This window comes from Ornithorhynchus anatinus, chromosome 18 (genome assembly GCF_004115215.2).
Source record: "Ornithorhynchus anatinus isolate Pmale09 chromosome 18, mOrnAna1.pri.v4, whole genome shotgun sequence".
NCBI lineage: Eukaryota > Metazoa > Chordata > Mammalia > Monotremata > Ornithorhynchidae > Ornithorhynchus > Ornithorhynchus anatinus.
The window spans coordinates 319,135-342,794 of record NC_041745.1 but is presented as its reverse complement, the minus strand read 5'-3'; the positions used below and the strand labels follow the sequence as shown (position 1 = coordinate 342,794).

The 23,660-nt window shown below is 58.0% G+C and overlaps 1 protein-coding gene across 7 annotated transcripts in view; it reads left to right on the top strand.

Moving 5' to 3' along the window:
• OSBPL9 (oxysterol binding protein like 9) overlaps positions 1-23,660 on the top strand; it is a 66,359-nt gene that overhangs the window by 5,135 nt on the left and 37,564 nt on the right. For 4 of the 7 annotated variants that reach the window (XM_029083237.2, XM_029083242.2, XM_029083241.2 and 1 more), the window contains exons 2-4: positions 4,937-4,987; positions 14,090-14,168; positions 18,577-18,653. In XM_029083237.2, coding sequence (XP_028939070.1) covers positions 4,937-4,987; positions 14,090-14,168; positions 18,577-18,653 — 207 coding nt within the window. Of the gene's footprint in view, positions 1-4,936; positions 4,988-14,089; positions 14,169-14,526; positions 14,605-18,576; positions 18,654-23,660 lie in introns of those variants that run through there. The other 3 variants (XM_039914609.1, XM_029083243.2, XM_039914610.1) reach the window with 2 other exon arrangements.

The following is a 23,660-nucleotide window of genomic DNA, read 5'->3' as shown; positions in this document are numbered from 1 at the left end:
GAGGGCTCGGATTTCTGCAGAACAATAATATTAATAATTGTGGTATTTCTTCAGCCCTTACTATTTGCCCGGCACTCTAAGCGCTGGGGGAGATACAAGCTAATCAGGTGGGACACAGTCATCTTGAGGCATCTCTACAACTCCAGAAACACCCATCTTTCTAAGCTGCAGAATGAGGAGATGGCCCTGAACAGGGCACCATTTAAAAAAAAATTTTTTAATGGTATTTAAGTGCTTTTTTTTTTAAAAAAAAAAAAGGGTAGTTAAATGCTTACGGTTTGCTAGGCACTGAACTAAAGAGCTAGAACAGATACATTATTGGGTTGAACACAGTCCCTGCCCCACCCAGGACTCACAGTGTTCATCCACATTTTACAGATGAGATCACTGAGGCACAGAGCAGCGAAATGACTTGCCAAAGGTCACACAGCAGGCAAGTGGAGGGGCCGAGATTAAAAGGCTGGTCCTTCTGTCACCCGGGCCTGGGCCGTTTCCTGTCCTTTAGGCCATCCTGCTTCTCACCTGCCGTGGTCTTGGAATAATTGTATCTCCCCGCCAACCTAATGAGCAAATGCTGATTCCAGAGTTTAGTTATCGTGTCAGTGAATGAGTTTTGGGATTTTTTTTTTTAATGGTGTCTGTTAAGCACGTACTCTGTGGCAGGTGTCGTACCAGGTGCTGGGGTAGATTCAAGCTAATCAGGTCGGACGCAGTCCCGGTCCCACGTGGGGCTCACAGTTTTAATCCCCATTTTACCGATGAGGTGACGGTGGCACAGAGGGTGAAGGGACTTGGCTGAGGCCCCCCGGTAGATAAGTGGCGGAGCCGCGATTCGAACCCGGGTTCTCCGAGGCCCACGCTCTAACGACCGGTCCGCGCTGCTCTGCCCAGTCGTTTGGGTCAAGGGCCGTCGGCATCCGGGAGAGGCAGAAGACTTGGTTCTTAGCAATCTGGCAGCTGCTGCGTGGTTGGTGAGGCCGGGGTCTCCAAACAGGGATGACGCGGAGGCTGGATTAGAACCCCGGTCCTCGGACTCCCAGGGCTGGCTCTTTCCAGCGGGCCACACTTGCCTCCGTTTATAGGTGATGGCAGACGGAATCAGGAACGTGTAAATAAATGCACGGAGTCAGTCGATGGTATTTTTTGAGCACTTAGGGCGTGCAGAGCCCCGAACTAAGCACTGGGGAAAGCTCAGTATAATAGAGTCGGTAGACGTGATCTATCCCCGGGAGATTGCAATCTAAAGGGGGGGAGCCACGTTAAAACCAGTTACGGATAGGGGAAATAAGATATTCATATCATTCAGTAGTATTTATTGAGCGCTTACTACGTGCAGAGCACTGTACTAAGCGCTTGGAATGGACAGTTCGGCAATTCGGCAGATTGGTCCCTGCCCAATGATGGGCTCGCAGGCTAATCGTGCTGTGAGGCTGGAATATCGATAAATACCACTGATTGAGTGGGCTGGGCTTCAAAGGCAGGGAAGGAGAAGCTTGGAGGGGTGGGGTTGAACCAGAAGTGGCTCTGAGAGGCAAGAAGGAAACCAATAAGAAGTAAAAACAAAATGCACAGAATAGATGAGCAGAACATCTAAAAGATGGAACAGAAATATTGACACAACTTACGTTCACCTGTTGCAAAACAGTTGAGAGAAAGTTTCGAAATGCGGAAGCGTAAAAATAGACATCCTTCCTCTTCATCTCGGTTTTTTTTTTTTTTTTTGACAAATCCTTCTCTCCTCTTCCTGTCGACGGAGGGCATCGGGAGCTCGTCTCTCCCACGATTTGTTCCCGGGTCCGTGCCAGGAACGTGTGGACGTGGGACGCTCTCCCGGGCGGGAAGAGGATTGAGGGGTTTGCCCCCCAGCCCCTGTGCCTGGTGTGTGACCTCTCTAGTTATTCGACCCTCCTCCTCCCCGACCCCCGTCGAAGCCTTATCGAAGGCCCGTCTCCTCCAAGAGGCCTTCCCTGACTGCGCCCTCCTTTCCTCTTCTCCCCCTCCCTTCTGCGTCGCCCTGACTTGCTCCCTTTATTCATCCCCCCACCAGCCCCACGGCGTCTCGCTCCTTATCCGTAATTTATTAATTTCCCTTAATGTCGGTCTCCCCTCTAGGCCGCAAGCTCGTCGCGGGCCTGGAACGTGTCTGTCCTACTGTTAAATTGTACTCTCCCGAGCGCTTAGAAATCAGTGGCGCGGGCAGGGCTGGTCGGACTTTATCGCTCAGTACAGTGCTCTGCACACGGTAAGCGCTTAATAAATACGATTGGTGTTTTTTGGAGCGCTTGCTGTTTGCAGAACATTATCTCAGGGCTGGAGAGAGTACAGTATAATTAAGTTGGTAGGGACACTTCCTGCCCACAGCAAGCTCCGCATCATCCACCTCCGTGCTCCGCGGATGACGGGCTTCCCCTTCCTTCACCCATCCCTCCGCTCTCCCCCCGACTTCTAATTCTCATTCACTTCAGGGTCCGTCTCCCCCGCTAGAACGTCAGCTCCTGGTAGGCGGGGGGACTCTGCCCGTTAGCTCTCGTACTCTCTCAAGCGCTTAGGACAGTGCCGTGCGCGTAGCGGGCACCCGGTAGGTACCTTCCGTTGCGGCCGTTGGCGGGTCGGGGGTGCGCCCTGGGCTTAGGGCATTTGATGGGTTCGGTCAGTCGGTGGTATTTATGAAGTGCTTAACGTGTGCGGCACCCTGTACTGAACGCTTGGGAGGGTGCGGTACGGTAGAGCTGGGGTCGGGACTGCGCCCTGATGGTGAGCCAGCGGGGCTCGCTAGGAGAGGATGAGGAGAGGGGTCCTTGCCAGCCCGTGGGGCCCCGGGGCCCAGCCCCGTTCCGGATGCCCTCCGGGGTGGCGAGGGCCATCTGGCAGCGTGGCTCAGCGGAAAGAGCCCGGGCTTAAGAGTCAGAGGTCCCGGGTTCCAATCCCGGCTCCGCCACCTGTCGGCTGTGTGACTTTGGACGAGCCACTTCACTTCTCGGTGCCTCAGTTCCCTCATCCGGAAGATGGGGATGAAGGCCGTGAGCCTCTCGTGGGACAACCTGATGACCCTGTATACGCCCCAGCGCTTAGAACAGTGCTCGGCCCATAGTGAGCGCTTAACGAATACCAACGTTATTATTATTATCTTCTTTACCTCTGTTCGCTTGTTAGGGAAGCAGCGTGACTTCGTGGGAGGAGCCCGGGCTTGGGAGTCGGAGGGCGTGGGTTCTAATGCCGACTCTGCCGCTTGTCTGCTGTGTGACCCTGGGCAAGTCACTTCACTTCTCTGTGCCGCAGTTACCTCATCTGGAAAATGGGGATTAAGACTACGAGTCCAGCGTGGGACCACTTGCTTGCCTTGTATCTACCCCAGCGCTTAGAACAGTACTTGGCATATAATAAGCGCTTAATTCATTCAGTAGTATTTATTGAGCGCTTACTATGTGCAGAGCACTGGACTGAGCGCTTGGAATGAACAAGTCGGCAACAGGTAGAGACGGTCCCTGCCGTTTGACGGGCTTACGGTCTAATCGAGGGAGACGGACAGACGAGAACGATGGCGATAGAGTGGAGGGGAAGAACATCTCGTAAAAACAATGGCAACTAAATAGAGTCAAGGCAATGTAACAATTCATTAATGAATTAATGTATAATTCATTAACGATGGCTTAACAAATACCATCGTTATTATTATTGTTAGCGCCAGTGCTTAGGGCTGTTTGCTTTGTCTCTGAAAGCGTGTGCCCGTGCTACCCTGCCATCAGCTGTCTCTGCATCCCGGGGGTGGGGCGGCGGGGGGAGGTCTTCCCTCTTGGGAGGGCCTGTTATCTACACCCCTACAACCTTTTGGGCGCCCGGGCACGTGTCGTGCGTGGGATGGGGGCGGGGGTGGTGGTGGGCACGTATATTTGCCCCAACGTCAACTCCCTTCCCTCTGCTGGCTCTGAATTGGGAGGGGAGCCCCCCTTTCCCTCTGCTCCCCCTCCCACCCTCTGCTCTTCCCCCTTCCCCTCGGCACTGTGCTCATTTATATCTTATTACCCTCTTTATTTTGTTAATAAGGTACATCTCCTTGATTCTTTTTATCTCGATGATGTGGTCTCTTTTTCGTTCTGTTCTCTTTGGCTCTGCTGTCCGTCTCCCCCCCGTTTAGACTGCGAGCCCGTCGTTGGGCCTCCTCTCTATCTGTTGCCGAACTGTGCGTTCCGAACGCTTAGGACAGTGCTCTGCACATAGTGAGGGCTCAGTAAATGCGACCGAATGAATGAATGGGAGCAGGGAAATAGTTGCTTTTCCTGCTGCTGCAACATTTGTCCTGCTGCCCTCTGGACATAGTTCACCAAGATATATTATGTGTATGTGTACAGAGATTGGGGAGACACTTTGACTTGGAGGAAACTGGACTTCGCCCCTCGGGGGAGGATCAGGAGGGTAGCGTGGCCAAGTGGAAAGACCACAGATCTGGGACTCGGGCCTCAGTCCTCCCGTTCTCCCTCCTGCTGACACTGTGAGCCCCACGTGGGACAGGGACTGTGTCCAACTGAACTAAGATGTATCTGCCCCAGTACTTTCAGCGGTGTTTGACACATAGTGAGCGCTTAACGGATACCGTAATGATAATAGAGAGAGGGGATTTGGTAAAGGGACCTGGCAGGGAGCCAGTACACATCCCAGCCTCTTCTCCTTGGCCCCGCAGGATCGAGGAGGATAGGAGGGAGTCGCCCTCCCCTAGGCCCTCCCCCCGGACCCGCTTGCCGTGCACCCGTGGTGGGTGGCACCGGGAGCCGAGGAGAGGGGCCGGGGGCAGATGGAGGGGGGCCGGGCTCACCCCCCTGACCATTTTCTGGGGTGGCTGCCAACCCGTGACCCTTCGGTCCCCGGGGTTCTCTGCAGTCGGGCGAGCACCATTCTCCTACGGCGTCACTGAGGGCATTTGTGTTTGTTTGTCTTTCAGTCCAAGGATAAAATGATGAGAGGCTCCCGCAGAGGCTGTGTCAGACTCAGAGTGAGTATTCTTCACCCCCTTTCGCCACGTTTTCGAAAAGTCCCAGAGGCAACCGTGACCAGCCGTCGAAAGGTTGTGGAAACGGGGTGGCGTTAGTGTTTTCTCCACGGCGCCGCCGAACGAACTCCCCAGCGCCATCCGGCTGACCCTCGCCCGCGGTCGTTTTTGCCTCCCTTGACCTTTGCCTGCCTGCCGTTTCTCTACCGTCCCGTTTTCTCCACCGTTCATCTCGGCTCTCAGGGGAGAGACAAGGGAAGGCTGGGCGGGGAAGGGGAGAGCTGGTGGCAGGTCAGGCGCGCCTTAGCCCCCTGAGGTCAAAAGTCAGGGTACAGCGTGTCGGGCGGGCTCGCCTCGTCCGGTCCGTTGGCACGGTCCCCCGCCGGAGGCGGCCGTTTCCGGGAAACCAGGGGCTGTGGGAGCTGCTGCTTCCTTAGCCAAAGCCGACTGCGTTCACTTTGGCCTATTCCTTCTTCCGGCTTCTGGCGATTGGGCATCGGTCGGTGGCAATGCCTGCCCGCCCTCTTGGCATTTTCTGAGCCGTGAGGGATTTTCTTTTGTATGCGTGTGTGTGTTTAAGCGCTTACTTTGCCAGGCACCGTACTAGGCGCGGGGTTAGATAAAAGATAGGTGGGCACAGTCCCTGTCCCACATGGGGCTGACGGTCTTAATCCCCATTTTACAGATGAGGGAACCGAGGCACAGTGAAGTGACTTGCCCAGGATCACACAGCAGGCATGTGGCGGAGCTGGGATTCAAACCCAAGTCCTGACCCCCAGGCCTGTGTTCTGCCCACCGAGCCACACTGCTTCTCGAGCCTCATCAGACTAAGTCGCTCCTTGCCCTCCCTTCGCTTTCCTGCCTCTGGTCCGGCCCGGTCTCCATAGAGACCACCGTTAGGACAGAACCCGGGGTGGAGGAGGAGGGTGTGGGGGGTAGGGGCAGGAGACGATGTGGGGAGTGGGACGGGGGTGGGCATGGGGACAGGATGGAGGACGGTACAGGGGCCCAGGGTCTGAAGATCCTGGACATTGCGAGGAAGACTCTGCAGGTGTCCAGCCCGGTCCGGGCGGTCGGATACTTCTGCGCCTTCAGAGCTCCAGGCCCCCTCTCCTCCTGCAAGTTGAACATCAGAATTTTATACTACTATTAACAGTGGCGATAGTATCGGTTAAGCACCTCACAGGGGCCAAGCACTGCGCTAAACGCTGGGTTGGGTATGGCCCCCGTCCCACGCGGGCGTCACGGTCTAAGTTGAGGGTCTTCAGACATCAGGCCTCTTAGAGGGAGAACGTCCATTACCCGACGGGTGCCTCAGAAGGAAAGGCGGAACGATCCATTCGTGAGACTCTCACACGGGGACCCTTAAGAGTAATCATTGGTGGTATTTTTAAGCACTTCCTATGTGCCAGGCACTGTTCTAAGTGCTGGGGTAGAGACGCGCTAATCCGGTTGGACACGATCCGTGTCCCACCTGGGACTCACAGTCTTAATCCCCCTTTTCCAGAGGAGGTAACAGGCCCGGAGAAGTTGAAGTGACTTGCCCAAGGTCACGCGGCGGACATGTGTCGGAGCCAGGATTAGAACCCAGGTCCCCCTGACCCTCGGGCCCGGGCTCTTTCCTCTCTTCTAACTGGGGAACGATCAGTTGTTTGTTCCCGGCCAGACGGGTCTCTCCGCAGGCAGCCAAGATAATCAGGGTTCAGATGATCTGGACTCCTTTCGGGAAGCAGCGTGGCTCAGTGGAAAGAGCCCGGGCTTGGGAGTCAGAGGTCATGGGTTCGAATCCCGGCTCTGCCACTTGTCAGCTGCGTGACTGTGGGCGAGTCACTTCACTTCTCTGTGCCTCAGTGACCTCGTCCGTAAAATGGGGATGAAGGCTGTGAGCCTCGCGTGGGACAACCTGATTACCCTGTGTCTACCCCAGCGCTTAGAACAGTGCTCTGCACATAATAAGCGCTTAACAAATACCAATATTATTATTATTTAATAAAGGTGCCCCTTGACCCCAGGCTTTCGGCAGAATCCCGGGATCGAGGGTGGGTGCCTCCATCCCTCCAACGTTAGGAACCCTGATGGTGGGAGAACTCCCCCCTCCTCCCACGTCCGGGGCCGAGTCGCTTCACTTCCGGGCCTCATTTACCTCACCTGCAAAATGGAGATTATGACTGTGATCTCCCTGTGGGACGTGGACCGCGTCCAACCTAATCAACCTGTATGCACCTCGGCGCTTAGATCGGCGTTTGACCCAGATGCCATTAAAAAACAACGTTTCTTCAGAACGCCCGGGCTTCTAAAGAGGGCGGCAGGAAAGCGACCTAGTTCAGAAGGTCCTGTAGGCGGCTGCCCCGTTGGGGAGATGGGGGCTAACCCGCGTCTCCCGGCCCCCGTCCAAAATGCCACTGAAACGGAGTTCCAATCCTGGCGTCAGCCCCAAAGTTAAGAATCCGGTGTCCCGTTCGGGAGTCTCTCTGTCCGAAACGGGAACCGGTGAGTCCTGCCCTCCCCCTGACGTCCCGGGGAGGACGACGGGGCGGTCGCACCGGCGGGGGCCTCGGACATGGAGAGGCTGAGCCCCGTGCGGGGGCGAGGCCCGGTACGGATCATTCGATCGATCGTATTTATCGCGCGCTTACTCTCGCAGCTTGCCCCAGAGCTTAGAACGGTGCCCGTCACACAGTGAGCACTTAAATCTCACGATTATTACTATTATTATTTTTATCAACAATAAGCACTTGGGGGAGCACGGTACAACAGAACTAGCAGACGTGTTCTCTGCCCACCACGAGCTTACGGTCTAGATGGAGAGACAGATATTAAGATGAATAAGTACTTGATAATCTATAATTCAAAGATGCGTGCGTGAGTGCTGTGGAATCGGGGGGTGGGGTGAATATTCGAACGTCCGTGTCGATTCTCCTCTGGAAACGTCTCTGGAGAAGGCCGCTCTGCTGCTTCTCCTCGGGTTAATGCCGGGACGGGAAACTCCTTCCCTTCCCTAGAGTGTGACCCTAGCGTGACCCTCGCGCCCCCCCCCACCCCTTGGCCTTAGTCGTCTCCTGCCCGAGCATGGATTTGGGTGGTTGGAGCAGGAAAGCCTAGAGGGAAGGGGCGGCCGGATCAGGGGCCGCCCCGGGCAGCTTGTGCGACTCCGGGGGCAGTCTGCACTCTGGGCTCCAGAAAACGGTGAGAAGCAGCGGGGCCTCGTGGATAGATCCTGGGCCTGGGAGTCGGAAGGACCTGGGTTCTAATCCCCGCTCCGCCACCTGTCTTCTGTGTTACCTTGGGTAAGTCACTTCTCTAGGCCTGTGTCCTCACCTGTAAAATGGGGATTAAGAGAGTATGAGCCCCACGTCAGGGACTGTGTCCATCCAACCCGATTAACCTGCATCTACCCCAGCGCTTAGAACAGCGCTTGGCACATAGGAAGCGCTTAACAAGTACCGTGATTATTGTTATCGTCGTCAATCCCTCGGTCCAGGCCGCGGGGTGCGGGAGAGGGGTTCGGGCGGATGCCGCAACGACAGAGATTGGAAAATGTGACCTCAGAGCAGGGGTGGCGCCGTCCTGCCCGGCCCGGGGCTCGGTCTCCGGCCCTCGGCTGGCCGCCCTCCCGGCCGCCGCGCCGCGGACGAGAGCCAGGGCGGCCGCACGTGAGATGGCCCCCGTTTCCGGGGAAGCCCTGCGACAGCGGCCCCCCACCCCTTGCCCGGTCCCGAACGGGGAGGGGAAAGGCTGGCGCGCCGGGCTGACAGAAGGCAAGGACCGTGGCTGCAATAGGAAGGGCGGATGGGCGGGCGGGTGGAGGCCGTGCGGCTCTACCGTCTCGGGCAAGCGGCGGCCGCTGGAGCAGAGTTCCTCAGCCCAAACAAAGCACGTTCTGCTCCTGGGAGAGTCAGGGCCACACCAGGCCCCGGACCGACTGCCATCCCTCGAGGTTCTCGAGCCGCAGGGAGCCGGAGCGCCCGCCGGGCCTCGTCCTTCACCGGACCCCGGGGAGAGACGGGGCGACGGAGGCCCCTCGGCCCGGGAGGCCGGCTCCGCTCATCTCTCCGCCTCTGAAAATCCAGGCCCCGCTGCTCCTTCGGCAGAGCGCCGCCCCCCACGGTGGGATCCGAGAGTCTCCCTCCCCCGCTTCCCTCCCGGGGGACGCTCGGCTCTCTCCGGCAGCACTTACAAAGTACTGTCCGCGTCATCTCGGCGTGCCTCTGTCCAAAGCAGCCCCCCAACCGCCCCAGGGCGGGTGCCTCTCTCTCTCCGTTCTCTTCCCAGTCCCCCCGGTCCTGCCGTGGCTCATTTCTTTCCTCTCCCTTTACCTCCAATCTCAAACTGACCCGCTTCTTGTCGGGCCCCTGGCTCGGAACTTCCCGGGGTCCTTGTCCCAGCTCCAGGGTCTTCGCTGTTTGGGCCCCTTTTGGAGTCTCATCCCCTGCAGAAAAGCCCTCTGAGTAACAATCCCGCTGTCCCACGCTCAGCCCCCGTCCATACTCTCGCTCCCCTCGGACCTCCTTGCCAAGGGTCTCCAGGGCTTCGGGGTCGTTTGCTCCTTCCCCTCCACCAGCCGCCCTCCTGGAGGGGCGATTGTAGCTCACTGACCCTGAGAGGAGGCAGAGTCTCCTTAAGCGCTCCAAGAGCTGGGCTAATTTAGCAATGACTCTCGTGAATTGGATCTCACTCACACACTGTAATGGGTTTAAGTGCACCTGCCAGTAGGTAAACTCCCTGGGGGTAGGGATCATGTAGTCTAATTCTGTTGCACTCTCCCAAGCCCTTAGTGTAGTGTTCTGCCCAGTGTGGAGTGTAATCAATTGATCGTGTTAATTGAGTGCTTACTTTTTTAATGGTATTTGATAAGCGCTTACTGTGGGCCGGCTCTAAGGGCGGTGTAGATGCAAGGTAATCAGGTTGGACACGGTCCCTGTCCCATGTGGGGCTCATAGTCTTCATCTCTGTTTTACAGATGAGGGAACTGAGGCACAGAGAAGTTGCCCGGGGTCACACAGCAGACAAGTAGTGCAGCAGGGACTAGAACCCAGATCTCCTGACTCCCAGACCCATGCTCTGTTCACTAGGCCATGCTGCTTCTCTGCTTATTGTGTGCAGAGCACTGTACTAAACGCCCGGGAGGGCACAACACAATCCAACAGTCACCTTGCCTGCCCTCAGCGTGCTCACAGTCTAGAGGGGAAGAAGGACATTAATGTAAAGAAAGAAATTGCAGATAGACGCGCAAGCGCTGCGGGGCCGGGGTGGGGAAGGTGAATAAAGGGAGCAAGTCAGGGTGGTGCAGAAGAGAGTGTGAGAAAAGGAAGTGAGGGCTTAGTTAGGCAAGTCCTCTTGGAGGAGATGTGCCTTCAATAAGACTTTGAAGGCGGGAAGAGTAATTTGTGTGTCGGGTATGAAGAGGGAAGAGGGAGGGCGTTCCAGGCCAGAGGCAGGAGTTGAGAGAGAGTTCAGCCAGATGGATGAGATGGAGGTACTGTAAGCCCTTCCCAAGCCTTTAGTACAGTGCTCTGCACAGTCAATCAGTGGTATTTATCGAGCGCTTACTATGTGCAGAACAGTGCTTGGCACATGGTAGGCGCTTCACGAGCACCATCGTTATTAACAAAGTACTGAGCGGTACGACATTCCCTGTCCATAAAGAGCTTACGTTGTAGAGGGAGAGACAGACATTAATATGAATGAATAAGTAACTTATAATGTATAATTTAAAGATATGTACCTAAGTGCTGTGATGTTGGGGGGGGGGGGGGCATGGTGAGTATCAAATGTCCAAAGGTCACCGATCCAAGTGCGGAGACGACGTAGAAGGGAGAAGGAGCCAGTGATGGGGAAGGCATCTTAAAGGAGACTCTGACCCTAATAAAGCTTCGAAGGTGGAGAGTGAGGTGGTTTGGCCTATAGGCAGGGGGAGGGAGTTCCAGATAGGGGGAGGATGAGGGAAAGGGATCGGCGACAAGGTAGACGAGATGGGGCTCGTTGAGTAAAGTCGCTAGAGGAGTGTGCCAGCTGGGTCGTAGTAGATGAGTGAGGTAAGGTTGGAGGGGTGAGCCGATGGAGTGCTCTAAAGCTGATGGGGAGGAGTTCGCGTTTGATGTGGAGGTGGACGGGGCAGCCTCTGGAGGTTCTTGATGAGTGGATCCCGTTTTTGTTGGAAGATGGTCTTTGCAGCAGGGTGGAGTATGGATTGGAGTGGGGGAGACAGGAGGTCAGCGAGGAGGCAGATGCGGAAGTCGGGGTGGACTAGGATGATGGTAATAATTGCGGTGTTTGTTAATACTGTGTGCCAGGCACCGTACTAAACACCGGAGAGGATACAGGCGAGTCGGGCTGGTCCCTGTCCCACGAGGGGCTCACAGACTCAATCCCCGTTTTACAGATGAGGTAATTGAGGTCCAGAGAAGTGAACTGACTTGGCCGAGGTCACACAGCAGAGGAGCGGCAGAGCCGGGATTAGAACCCGTGACCTTCCGACTTCCAGGCCCGAACTCTGTCCGCTACACCGTGCCAGGCTCCCTCATGGATGGCTGTGGTGGCCGTTCGAATGGAGAGGAGAGGGTGAATTTTAGCAATGTTGTGAAGGTAGAGCCAACGGGATTGGGAGATGGATTCAATATGTGGGCGGGATGAGAGAGATGAGTCCAGGACAACGCCAAGCTTATGGGCTCGTGAGAGAAGGGAGATAGCGATATGGTCTACAGTGATGGGAAAGATGGGGAGGACAGGGTTTGGATGGGAAGATAAGGAATTCAGTTTTGGACAAGTTTAGTTTGAGGTGTCGGCGGAACATCCCGGTAGAGATACCCCCAAGTGTGTTCTCCAAGGTTGAGGGTGTAAAGCGAAAACAGAAGGGGGCCTAGAGTCGAATCTCGAGGAACCCTCGGTGTCAGAGGCTGGAAGGCAGAGGAGGATCCAGCGAAAGAAACAGAGAAAGGAGCCCTGGGAGAGAGGGGAGAACCGAGAGAGGACCAAGTCGGCGAATCCCAGGTGGGATAAAGTTTCAAAAAGGGAGTGGCCTACGGCGTCGAAGGCAGCCGAGCGGTCCGTGAGGATTAGGGCGGAGTAGAGGCCATCAGGTTTGGCGAGAAGAAGTGCCTGCGTTACCTCAGAGAGGGCTGTTTCTGTGGAGCGAAGGGGGCAGAGGCCAGAGTGGAAGGGATCTAGGAGAGAATTGGAGGAGAGGCGGTGGGTGTAAACAACTTTGGCCAGAACTTTGGAGAGAAATGGTAGAAGGGAGTAGGCGGTGAACACCGTTGTTGACCACGATGACGGCGCTGGTGGAACTGGGACCGGAACTCAGGTGTCCTGACCTCCAGCCCCTGGCTCTTTCCACCAGTTCCTACCCTGGTGGAAAGGCCCCGGGCCGCTGCAATAATCCCGGAGGGATTTGGGAGTGTGGTGGAGGGGCCTGCTAATGCTCATATCAAATCGCTGTCTCCCACTTCAAATCCTTATTGAAGGCACATCTCCGAGAAGCCATTCCTGACTAAACCCTCCTCCTCTTCCCTTCATCGCTCCCCCCTCCCGGCCCCACGGCACCGTATGTACCTATCTGGAATTTGTTATTTATGTATACTAGTGTCTGTCTCATCCTCTAAGTTGGGGACGGGGAAAGTGTCTCTCTGTTATTGCGTTGAACTCTCCCAAGTGCTTAGTACGGTGCTTCGCACGCAGTAAGCGCTCAGTGAGTGTGAGTGAATGAATGAATGGGAGGGGGCGGGGTGGAGTGGTTTTCTGGAAAATATGGGGTGGGGGCTACCACCCTCCTGCCTCACGCTGTGAGTGCTCAATAAAAAATAATATTTAATAACCGTGGTATTCGTCAAGTGCGTGCTGGGTGCCAGGCACCGTACTAAGTGCCGGGGTGGGTACGAGAAGCAGCATGGCGTAGTAGAGAGAACCCGGGCCTGGGAGTCAGAAGGTCATGGGTTCTAATCCCGGCTCCACCACTTTTCTGCTGTGTGACCTTGGATAAGTCACTTCACTCCTCTGGGCCTCATCTGGAAAATGGGGCTTGAGACTGCAAGCCCCACGTGGAACAGGGACCGTGCCCGACTTGGTATGCTTGTATCCACTCCAGCGCTTAGTACAGTGCCTGGCACGTAGGAAGTGCTTAGGAAATAACGTCATTGTTATCCGGCTGGGCACAGTCCCTGTCCCACGTGGGACTCCCAGTCTCAATCCCCATTTTCCAGATGGGGTCACTGAGGCGCAGAGGAGTGAAGTGATTTGCCGACGGGTAGCGGAGACGGAATTATCGGTCGTATTGGCCTGCTGGGTTTGCCGAGAAGCAGCGTGGCTCGGTGGAAAGAGCCCGGGCTTAGGAGTCAGAGGTCATGGGTTCTAATCCCGGCTCCGCCACCCGTCAGCCCTGTGACTTTAGGCAAGTCACCTCACTTCTCGGTGCCTCAGCGACCGCATCTGGAAAACGGGGATTGAGACTGTGAGCCTCACGTGGGACAACCCGATGACCCTGCATCTACCCCAGCGCTTAGAACAGTGGTCGGCACATAGTAAGCGCATAACAAATACCAACATTATTATTATTATTACTTGCCCATCTCTCCGGGGTTCACCCAGGAGTTGTCGGGGGTGGGCTCGGGGCTTGTTCGGGGAGGTTGGTCGCTTTTAGGCCGGACTAGACCCGGGAACGGTGTATGCGGAGAGCCCGGAGCCGGGGGTGGCCCGGGCGGTTCTGGCGGCTGTGAGCGACCGTGGGGACCCCACCCGCCGGGCCCCCCCCAGCTCGCGGGTTCCTTTCTGCCCCGTCCCCCAGCCGGAGCCCCCCGGATCCTCCGCTTCTTTCCAGGGGCCGCAGCTGGGCTCCTCACAGGCTCACGGAGCCGGCTCGGAGGCTTCCAGACGTCCTCCCCGCCGCCGCCAGACCAGAATCCCGGGAAGCGGCCTCACCGGGACCGCGGGGGTCTCCGCCCCACCCGAGGAGGAGCGAGGAGGGAGGCGGAATCTCGGATTTCCCTTTGATGCGGCTGGTCCGCCGCCGGGGCCCGCCCCCCCGGGCCCGCCCCTTGTCCCGGCCCGTAGTGGTAGTGGGCTTGCTGATGTCACTCTTGCCTGATCCGGATTTCGCTCTTTGTTTCGCAGGGAGCCGTGATTGGTATAGACGACGAAGACGACAGCACCTTCACGATAACCGTCGATCAGAAAACCTTCCATTTCCAGGGTGAGCGGAAAGGAGAGCTTCCCTATTCCCCCAGACCCGCCGGCTCTCGGCCTCCGCGCCGCGGGGTCGGCTGGGGGACGACGGGCGAGGCCCCCCCCGCCCCCACCGGGCCCGAGCGAGAAGGCGCCACCGCCGTGGGAGGCGAGGATCCGCGCGGTCCCGGCGGCATGAAGAGTCGCGAGGCCGACGGGGAGGTCGCGGTCCCGGCCCCGGCCGAACCGGTGCTTGAGCCATGAGGAGCCCGGCGGGAGCGGGCGGCGCGAAGGGGGAGCTTGGCTGCCGGGACTCTGAGTTTGCGTTCATTTCATCTCCATTCGCGCGCCCCGTCTGCCGGCCGCCGTTCCTCCGCACCTCCCCCTCTCCCGTTCCCCAACGCCAATGCCATCTGCCACTGCTATGTTTCGGCATTGCATGCTCTGGTTCACCGGGAGAAAGGGTAAGGTCCCGTCCGATCCTTCTCGTTTCCCGTTTCCGGGGCGGCGGCGAGGGGGCCGAGACCGGGAATGCCAGCTTTCTGAATGGCCCGGGCCGTCCCTCTCCCCTGCTTCCCCCCCGAACCCTCCCAGGAGTTCCCGTGAGCTGGGATCCTGGTTCTGTGAGAGGACAGCGGCCGTTTCCAGTTAAAGGGAGAGGGAGAAACTCCGAAGTGGAGCGGGTGGGACGTCTGGGAGGAGCCGCATCTCCAGAACGGCGGGAGGCAGGATGCGTGTGGAGCCGGGGAGGGTTTAGATGTCACCTGAGTCAGCACGGACGCACGGACGGCGGAAGGCTGTCGTGGGCTGTCTGGTCCCCTCCCCGCGGGGGCGGGAGCGTTGTAGCGATTTCTTCTGGGCGGTCGACCCCGCGTCCGGAGCGAACGGCCACCTTCGATGGGGCCGTTGAGAATCGCGGCCGGGATCCTGGCTCCCGGGCTGGGGCGTTGGGCTCCGACCCCCGTCGTCCGAGTCTCTGGAGCGAGGGTTGTCCTCGAGGTCGGCGGTGGCCCGACCCGCGTCCGGACCCTTGGTTTCCGCTGCTGGACCCACCTCCACGTTCGGGCCCTGGCTCCTGATGCCCAGGGTGCCGCGAGCCCTCTGAGGCGGTAGGGTGACGGTGGAGACAGAATCGAGCTGGTTCCCCGAGTGCATTTTGAGGGAGGCGAGGGCTGCGGCGCGGGGCTCCGGGAGCTGCAGTTGCTACGGAAACCCCCTCCTACCGCAGTTCCCGGCCGCCGTATTGTTCGCCGGCGGACCGAGAGCCGGGCCTCGCGAGGGGCGGCGGCTGTGCCTCTCGGCGGAGAGAGATCGCAACCGAACCCCCCTGCCTGCGTGCCCCCTCCCTCCGTGGGTACGAAGCCGGTGAGTAAAGAAACGGGGGCTGGAGTAGATCGAGGAGATGTTCACAGGGTGAAACCGGGGGCCTCGGCGGGCTGCGGGTAGGGCAGAGACGCTCCGGCCGCCAGCTGGAGGAGCCCCCTGTCCCGGGGCCACCGTCGTGACACCGTGACCTGCTGCCTCGTGACCCTTTCGAATCCCGGGGGGGGCCCTGTAGCGGTCCATCCCTCTACGTGCCAGCGGTTGAAGATGTCTCAGATGCCCCGGGACCCCTTCGCCCTCCCCTCTTCGATCGAAATCCAGGTCCGGCGGACTGGTCTGATGGGCCGAAGCTCCCGGGAGATCGTGTGTTAAAACGCCGTATTTGCCGTTCGTGCCCGCGGAAGGGCGGTCGGGATTCTGACTGAATCACCGTATTCGTGAGTTAGGGAGCCGCCCGGTTGAGGCGTGGAAATGTGTTGAAGAAAGGAGTGTTTGCACGGCTGAGGCCGGTTGTGGGGGACCGCACGAGGGAGGCGTCTTTGCGGCCCCGGGAGGGTTCTGGCCAACCATCCCTTCTCTGAGCCAGAAGAGGAAGCCCGGGGTCCTGGGAAGCCCGGCAACGTGCCCTTCCAGGATGTCCCCGGGGACCCGGGAAGTCCAGGGACCGCGCCCAAGGACGCCGGCGTCAAAACGGACACCGTTCACGTGGGGTCATACCCCCCCAGTGGGTGGCCCTCGGAGCTCGAATTCCAATGTCACCGTCTTCAGCTCCAGATCCCTCTTCCTGTTGCGAGAACCTGTTTTTCACGCCATCTCTTTTAAAAGGCGAAGCGTGGGCGTGACCCGGCCCAGCGGGCCGCTTGCCATATCTTTCGGAATCGGTTGGCAAACCCCACTCTCGTATCAGACGGGGCGGGGGGGGGCGGGGGGGGGGCGGGGGGGGGGCGGGCGATGTCACCTGATGCAGATTCCTCAAGTAACGTGTAACCTTTAACCCTTCAGTGGTTACACCCTAACCGTGCACTCAGCTGGCACAATACGCTGAAATCGTCATCAAAGAATGAGTGGCTGTGTTTAGAAATTACTTTCCACAAGGCTGGTTTTCGGGCCGTGTAAAGAGAGAAAGCGGGATTGATGGCAGAGCCCAAGTCACCCAGTCCAGCTGGGAATGCCGTCTTGGGGTGAGTGGTTTGGAGAACCGGGCCGGTCACTAAAGCCTAGGCCAGAGCCCCCCCCGGGGGGGCCCGTACAGATCCCCGTTGTCAGAACTCCTGGCATCAGCTGGTCCCCGATTGGCTCGAGGCCGAGGAAGCCGCCCCACGCAGGTCCTCGTCGCCGGGGTCGCTGACCGTCCTTCCCCAGTCCGGCCGGGACGTCGGCCCGAGCCGTTGCCGAAGCTCCGGATCCCCGCTCCTCGGTCGGGAGCGTGCGCCGCCCGCCCAGTCGTGTCGCACGGGACCCTCCCGCCGTAGACCTCGGAGCTGTGAGCCGGGGCCACCGATAAGGGAGCCGGAGGGCGGCGGTCTGAGCTCCTGCCGTCCGCCACGGCCCGCTGACCTTCTCGAAGGTGCCTGGGCCTCCGAGACCGTCACACCGTGGCCGTACAATCCCTTTGGGCGGCGCGGGTTGTCACAGAGGAAAGGTCTCCCCCGGGGCCTGAGGGCGGCCACGGCCTCCCCCGTCCGAGCGCCGAGACGAGACGGAAAGGCGAGTGTGTCTGCGAGGGACTGGGCCGGCCCCGCGCTCTCCCCGGACAGGCCTTGGCTCCGTCGGCTTCCTCCTCTCTTCCTGCCGAAAGCTCCACTCTCCGGCCCCCGAAGGAGTCCTTCTGGCATTGTCGGACCGAAAGGAGCTTCGCATCCCGCCGCTCGGCCTAGCTCGGAGTGGGGAGCCGTTGCCGTGGCCCCGGATCGGCTCCTGGGGACGGTGTGACGGTCTCCACGGACGAGGCAAGCCCACGGCTGTGGGAACGGGACCCCCGGTCCGGGGTCCCGTTCCCAGTGCTTGGAAGTGAGGCGGGAATGGTGGCCTTCAGGCTGTCGGAGAAGGGGCCTCGTCGGGCCACGGAGAGGGGAGGCGAAGGCGACAAGATGCCGATGGACAAATGTGGAAACTTAAAGAAGCGAGGCCCCAAGGATCTGGGGGGGGGTTTGCTTGTCAGTTTTTTAAATTTTTTCCTTTTCTGAAGTTTCCCTTAGAACGTCCCCATCTGTTCTGAACCTGGTTCTGCTCGTTGCGGAGAGCTCCAGGACTCGGGCGGGATGGAGGGGTTTGGGGGGAAGCGCAGGGTGGAAGATGAGCAGGGACGGCCCATCCTGAACTCCCAGAGTGACACTGGAAAGGCCGCAGCGGCTGTAACAGTTGGACTAAGCACCTCCTCTCTTCCCCCGACCCTCAGCCCGAATTGTGCCGCAGCTCTCGTCGCTTGCATCGCTCTTCTTGGCGTCTCGTCCTGCCCTCTTTCTCGCGCCGGTCATCTCTCCTGTGTCCGGGGGCAAATCCCCCCTCCACGATCTTTCATTGCCAAACCGCCGGGAGTCGGGGCCGAGTCTGAATGATCCCCCTGACGGAGGCGGCGGTGGTTAAAGCTTGCCCGGGTGGCGCCTTGGCCAGTGGCGAGCTCTGGGAGCCTGATTCAGCCCTGTTGTAGCTTCCGCGCATGGCCCCGGGCCCTCCCTCCCTGGCCTCCTCCCGCCCGGGGCAGTCGTAGCCGAGCCCCCGTTGCTCCCGGCCTTCCTCTCCTCTCCCGAGGACGGAGCGGCTAAGGGAAAGGCGAGGAAACCCGATTGGCCTGGCCCGCTCTGTGCCCGCCACTCTGGAAGAGAGCCCGGCAGAGGAGAGGAGGAAGGTGGCACACGGGGGCCGATAAAAGGCTTTGGAACCGTCTGTGGGTATGAGAGGAGCGCTCCCCCGATCCCAAGACGGTGGCCTAATTTTAAAATCCTCGTTCCCGAAAAAGCCGAGTCCTATTTTTGGAGCGTGGTAGCTCAGAGGAATGCCAGGAAGCTTAGCTTCCCTGCCGAATAGGAATTTAGTTGTTTTTAAAGCCCTTCTTTGGATCCGGAATTATTTTTCAAAAGTTTAAACACCTCTCAACGTCTGGTCCTTTGCAGCCCGAGACGCCGATGAGAGGGAAAAGTGGATTCATGCCTTAGAAGAGACTATTCTCCGCCACACGCTTCAGCTTCAAGTAAGTGTGTGCAGATTTCTTCTGGACCCACCTTGATTTTTATAGAGAATCGTTGGGGAGCAAAGCGTTGTTAAATTTACTCTTTCTCATCTCAGCGAGGTAGGGCAAGGCAGGTATTCTCACCCCGTTTTACAGATGAGCAGAGTGAGGTGCAGGGAGGTTAAGCGGCTTGCTCACGCGAGGGGCCGGCGGCGGAGGCGGGATTCGAACCCTGGGTCTCTGGCTTCCAGCCCGATGCTCTTTCCACTACGTCGTCCTGCCTCCCTTCAAGAGAAAGGCGAGCCGTCCCGACTGCCTCGGCTCTGCCGGTGCGTGGGTGGGCTCGGGGGGGGGGGGGGGGCGCATCCGGCAGGGGCCGCGTGATGCCCTGCCGGCGGGGAGACGGTGCCCGGTGGGGGCGGACGGGCCGTGCGGACGTCCCGCTCCCGGCGCCGAGCTCCCGGCAGGTCTGGCCGTGGAGGCCGGCTCGTGGCCGGGGCCGGATACGGGTCCGATCGGCTGTTGGGCACGTGCTCGGGCTGGGGGTCTCGGGGGGCGGGGGCGGCTCCCGGTCGTGGCCCCAGAGGCCTGGGGGCAAGGGAGGATTAGGATCGGAGGGAGCCCTTTTCCCTGCCCCAGCAGCCCCCCAGGAAACTCAGCCTCCTCCATCTCTGGTGGCCCTTTGGGAGGTGGGTGCCCTCCCCCGCTGAAGGGCAGAGACGACACTTCTGGGGCAGCTTGTCACGAAAATGGGCTTCTTCCCCGCCAGCCGACGAGCGGCCCAACTCTTTCTATCTCCACTCCCGGAGCTCAATCAAAACCGAGCCTTGAGGAAGTGCCGAGCCCTGAAACTCGGGTCAGACTCATCCCTGCCCCACACGGGGCTTCCGGTCTAAGAGGGAGTGAGAGCGGATGGGGGGAAACTGGGGCACAGGGTGGTGAAGTGACCTACCCGGGGTCCCCCAGCAGGTATTATGGGGCAGAGCTGACATCAGGTCCCCGGGCCCCGGGCACTATCCTCCAAACCACACTCACAGACTTGGATCCAAGAGACCGAGCCTCGTGATTTTTATTCTTTCCCCCTGTCACGTTCCAGATTCTTGGGCTTGGACAGTTTTCGTCGCCGTCAGAAACTTTTGTTTCCTCTGTAGACTTCTGAATCGGAAACGGAAGCCAGAGGGTGCAGTAAAGGTTTCGGTCTCACTGATTAATAATGATAATTGTGGTATTTATTAAACGCTTACGGTGTGACAGTCACTCTACTAAGCACTGGGGTAGGTAAAAGATAATTGGGTCGGACACGGTCCCTGTCCCTCCCGGGGCTCGGTCTTAATCCCTATTTTACGGTCGAGGAAACCGAGGCCCAGAGCAGTGAAGCGACTTGCCCGAGATCACGGAGCGGACCAGTGGCAGAGCCGGGATTAGAACCCGGGTCCCCCGACTCCCAGGCCCGCGCGCTTTCCACTGGGCCGTGCCCCTTGTCCCGGCCTCCCTCTCAACTGAAAGTTTTCCTCTGTTCGGGGCTGATGGGGGGAATACGCTGGGGCTGTCAAATGGGCCACGCCCCCGGTTCCCCGGCGATCGAGCAGGCAGAGCCCCGTCTGCTCGTCCCAAGGCCGGAGTTGCTCGGCCCAGATGGAGGAAATAGGATGGGATCCTATTGGCCTGATTATCTTGTATCCACCCCAGGGCTTGATGAATACCACGATTATCATCCCTTCTGTCTTTCCTCTCTTGCTGGCGAGAGCAGCCCCCTCTCTTGTCAGGAAACACGGCCTCCGGGCCCTAGGGTGCTGGATAGGCTTCCCAGCCACCCTGACCTCCGAACGGTGGTGGTCCCGAGCAGGGAGCCCCCCTGCAGCGTGGGTCCGCCCGCATACCTGGGGCGGGGATTCCTCTCTTTGGAGGAGAGCTAAGCCTGCCGGGGAGACTTCCGGGTCCGTCTGTCTCTTCTCTCTGGCCCTGTCTCTTCTTGGAATTTGTCTTTTGTCTGGGACATAAACTTAAAGCTGAAAGCTCAGTGCTTTCTGCTCTCGTTTTTCCGTCGCAGTAAACCAAACTGCTGTTGCGTCTGCGTTCGTTCCCCACCTGGGGAATCATCGAAACGGTTCGATCGCCGTCCGTCCTTCCTTCCTTCCTGTCGATGCAGGTAGTAGAAAGAAAAGAGAAACCGCAACGGTGGAGTCGTTCCCAACGGTGCTAATGAGAATTGTGGTATTTTTTAAGCGCTTACTATATGCCGAACGCTGAACTGAGTGCCGAGGTAGAGACAAGATAACCGGGTCCCACTTGGGGCTCCCAGTCGAAGTAGGAGGGAGAACAGCGATTGAATCCCCATTTTACAGGTGGGATAACTGAGGCCCAGAGAAGTAAAGCGACTTGCCCAAGGTCCCACACAGGGATATGGAGGAGCCGGGGTTAGAACCCAGGACTCGTGACTCCTGGGCCCATGCTCTTTCCACTGAGACTGCTAGATCTCCGTGGAGGAAAGTCACCCAACTTTCAGTCTTCTGGAGATTTCCCGGTTGGTTGTAAACCAGTAAAATGACTGGGGGCAGGGACTGAGGGGGGTGGGGAGATGGAGGTGTTGGTGTGTGTGAATGCGTGGCTCCCCGCAGCAAGATTTTTTTATCGGCGTGACCGTACGACTGATGGCATAAAGACCGTCCTCTGCGGTGCTCTTAGGCTGCTCTCCACAGAGCTTATATTTAGCTCCTGTTCCGTGCAGTGCATTGTGCTCATGCCCGGGGAGGACTTGAGGAGTGGTAGGACAGGGTCTCGAAGGGGTTTGTCATCGAATGGACAACGCGGGTCTCGGGTGTACCCGTTCAGTCAGGCTCCGTTGTAGGTTGAAGCTGTTTTCCTCATGCGTGACTTTCCGGAACTGTCAAGTGCTCTACTATACCAGATGCGTGCAAGGCTCCTCAAAAGGAACGGGAGGCCGGCCAAGAAACACTTAAGTGAGCTAGGAAAAAAGCCCATGATAGATAGATCCCTTCAGCTGGAGTCAGAATGAGCCTGTGCCTGCCACCGTGTCCCTTTTGAATGAATAATTAATGGAAAGATACCTTTTATTGAGTTGGGAGAAAAATGCTTACAGCAGCATTGTTTTCGGGCTACTTATTAGGGCTACGTTCTTCCCTGCGGGGAGCTCAGCTTTGTTGGGGATTAGCGGTAACCCTTCAGGCCCGACCAAATTTTCTCTAGTCTGACCAAATTTTCTCTAGTCCCGGGAAGATGCCGGTGCTGCCAGTGAGCATCAGTGGCCTGATGAGACCCAGGAAGCCACATTTAAAGTGTGGAACCCACATTTGAAGTGTGGAACCCCCCTGGGCCTGAGCTTCACAGCACCATTTCCTTTCAGATTTCCTTTCAGTGTTGATTTTCACACTTCAGCTTGAGCCTTGGAAAATGGTTTTCCAGCCTGGCTGGAGCTCTGATGTGCCCTGAGGACGCACTGTGGCTTGAGATGATTGGTGTTGGATACCTTTTTTTTGTTGGGACCCTAATGAGTTAATCACTCAATCAATCCTGTCTATTGAGTGCTTACCGTGTGCAGAGCCATTTACTAAGCGACTGGGAGAGTACCGTAGAACGGAGTTGGTAGACACATCCCTCGCCCACCGTCAATCCGTAGTATTGATCGAGCGCCCTCAAGGAGGGTCAAGCTGGGGAGGCAGATGCCGAAATAATTCACAAACAGGAGGAAGAGAGAGAAGAAGATACGCGTCCGAGGTGGTACGTAAATGGTAGCGAGCGTACGGCATGTCCAGTGAGCGCTGTGGGTGATGGCGAGTTCCCCGTTTTACAGATGGGGAAACCGAGAGGGAGAGGGCCGACCGAGGTTTAAACGCCAGCAGCCAGGAGTTTCTGTTTAACGCGGAGAGGGGAAGGCACCGTTGGAGGTTTTCCAGCGTCCTGGCCCGGCTTCCGGGAATGCCCTCTGCCGAAATGGTGTAACTCCGAAACACGCACTTCGAAAGCCTTTCTTCAAGGGCGAGTTTTTTCCCCTCTTGCTCTGCAAATCGGCCAGTGGGGAGTCTCGTTTTTAACGAAGGACGGCTGTTTTTATTGAACGCTGGCTCCAGTCGGGACCCTGTAAATTAAGCATTTAGGGGGCAGACAGAAGTCCGCCCTGCCCTCTGTCTAGGCGCTTGGGCGCTGATGGGGAAATATGAGCCGCTGAAAGTTGACTGGAAACAAACAGTGATTGGAAAAAATGAGAGACTAGGAAATGTGAGGGGCATTTGGGAGGCTCGTTTGCGGAAAGGTTGGCAAAGAGAAGGGGCAGTGTTGGGAAAGAAAGGAGAAGCAGCATGGCCTAGCGGAGAGGACCCAGGTCTGGAAGGCCGAAGGACCTGGGTTCTACTCCCGGCCCCGCCGCTTGTCTGCTGTGTGACCTTGGACAAGTCACTTCACTTCTGGATCTCATGCACCTCATCTGCAAGACTGTGAAATCCTTTTGGAAGATGGCCTGTGTCCAACGTGATTAGCTTGCATCTACCCCAGCACTTAAAACAGTTCCTGGCACGTAGGAAGTGCTTTAACAGATACCATTTAGAAAAGAGAGAGAGAGAGAGAGAGGAAGTTGATGGTTTGGTGTGAGTGGCAATGGGAGGGCATTGGGGTTCTTTGAGGAGGGAAGTGATGTCCCCCCAGTCTGTCTTCTAGGGAGTTGTTCGGAGCTGCAGAGATCAGGATAGGCTCAAGTAGGGAGGGGACCCAGTCCAGCACTTAGAACAGTGTCCAGCGCTTAGAACAGTGCGTGGCACATAGTAGGCGCTTAACAGATGCATCAAGAGACTGATTTAGTCACCCGCCATACTGCAAGCCCCTCCCTCTGAACGGTAAACTCCTTGTGGAAAGGAAACATGTCTACCAAATCTCTTCTATTGAACGCTCCCAAGCGCTCAGTACAGTGCCCCGCACACAGGAAGCACTCCAAAAATAGAAGCAGCGTGGCCTCGTGGAAGGAGCACGGTCCTGGGAGTCAGAGGCCCTGGGTTCTAATCCCAGCTCTGCCCCTCG